Source organism: Diaphorina citri, unplaced genomic scaffold (assembly GCF_000475195.1).
Source record: "Diaphorina citri unplaced genomic scaffold, Diaci psyllid genome assembly version 1.1 scaffold15553, whole genome shotgun sequence".
NCBI lineage: Eukaryota > Metazoa > Arthropoda > Insecta > Hemiptera > Psyllidae > Diaphorina > Diaphorina citri.
In genome coordinates this window covers 1-1,157 of record NW_007392916.1, presented here as the reverse complement: position 1 = coordinate 1,157, position 1,157 = coordinate 1, and the positions used below count along the sequence as shown (strand labels likewise).

The following is a 1,157-nucleotide window of genomic DNA, read 5'->3' as shown; positions in this document are numbered from 1 at the left end:
TAGGTGGCGCCAGTTACCAGAAAAGTCCAGGGGACCAAGGTACAACGGGGGCCAAGGTACGACTAGACACCCTACTGAAGTTGTGAATTGACAAAATACGTATAAATTAAAGAAGATAATCCCTATGAAAACAAGATTTTGCTAAATTGACTTACTTGTAGACATTTCCATCTGATCCACAAGTGGGTCTCTCAGGTTCATTTTCACAGGATTCAGGACAATCCTGTGGCACCAACAGAGGCATACATCTTCCTACATGAGCCAACTGGATACCTTTCCTGGAAAAATTAAGGAAAAGTTTGTGTAGAGTCGTCTCTTAGAAATCCTGGAATGTCTTGATCTCGTCCCGTCCCCCCAGTACCTCCTCGCATTTCGTCACCAATGTAAAGGTACGTCCAAACGTCATAGTCGAACGGCCGTTGATCGACGAGATAAAACTGTGTTCTCGAGGTAAGTGGACGTGTCGGTCGACATCAACTGATGGCCGGTCGACTGTATTAAAAAAAAAAAATGGCCATTCTATTTTTCTTCAAAATCTAGGTATAATCATCACAGGAATTATAATAGAGGTTATGCAATGTTTTAAAGTTTTTCTCTTTTAAATATGACGTCATAACTTTCGCTAACTGTGGAGGTCTTTCTAGAACAGGAGCCTAGGGGCCTAAAGGCTAGTTCCCACTTGTCGGGAGTTTCATCCGATTTTTTCGCGAATGTCCTGTAGGCACTATAATTTAAATGAGAGTGTTCCCATTCACACACGACACAATTTTTTCCGACCGACAAGTGGGACAGGCCTCAAGGGTAAATGAACACTTTTTTCACCGCCGAATTTACTTACAGACATGAAGCTTGCTGCAATTCACAAGGGTTCTTATAGGTCTTAGCGTCAGTTCCACACACTGGGTCCTCCATGTCCTCACATTGCTCTTTGGTGCACTTGTCTATTCTGCTCCAACACTTGGCTGTGTCTACTTTGAAGATTTTCCGTTTAGAGAGACCTCTGAAATTGAAAAATAACATTCAAAATCATGGAGCAAAAATGATTTTTGCTGTGGCCGGGACATTTGACGTCATCGTGTACGGGAGCGTATGTCGTGACGTCAGTAAATAAGATTTTTTTTTTTTTTTTTAGGAAGCTTGGTAGGGGTTTCATCGCT

At 42.2% G+C, this 1,157-nt stretch overlaps 1 protein-coding gene across 1 annotated transcript; it reads right to left on the bottom strand.

Annotated features, from left to right (window-relative positions):
• Window positions 1-155: 155 nt before the first annotated feature.
• On the bottom strand, window positions 156-1,020 carry LOC103523120 (serine protease inhibitor dipetalogastin-like; the record flags this gene model as incomplete). Its single annotated transcript, XM_008488188.2, has 2 exons — window positions 839-1,020; window positions 156-278 (listed from the first exon to the last, which is right to left on the bottom strand). Coding segments are annotated over exons 1-2 (305 nt in total), but the record flags the coding sequence as incomplete, so codon positions are not given.
• Between the last annotated feature and the right edge of the window lie 137 nt (window positions 1,021-1,157).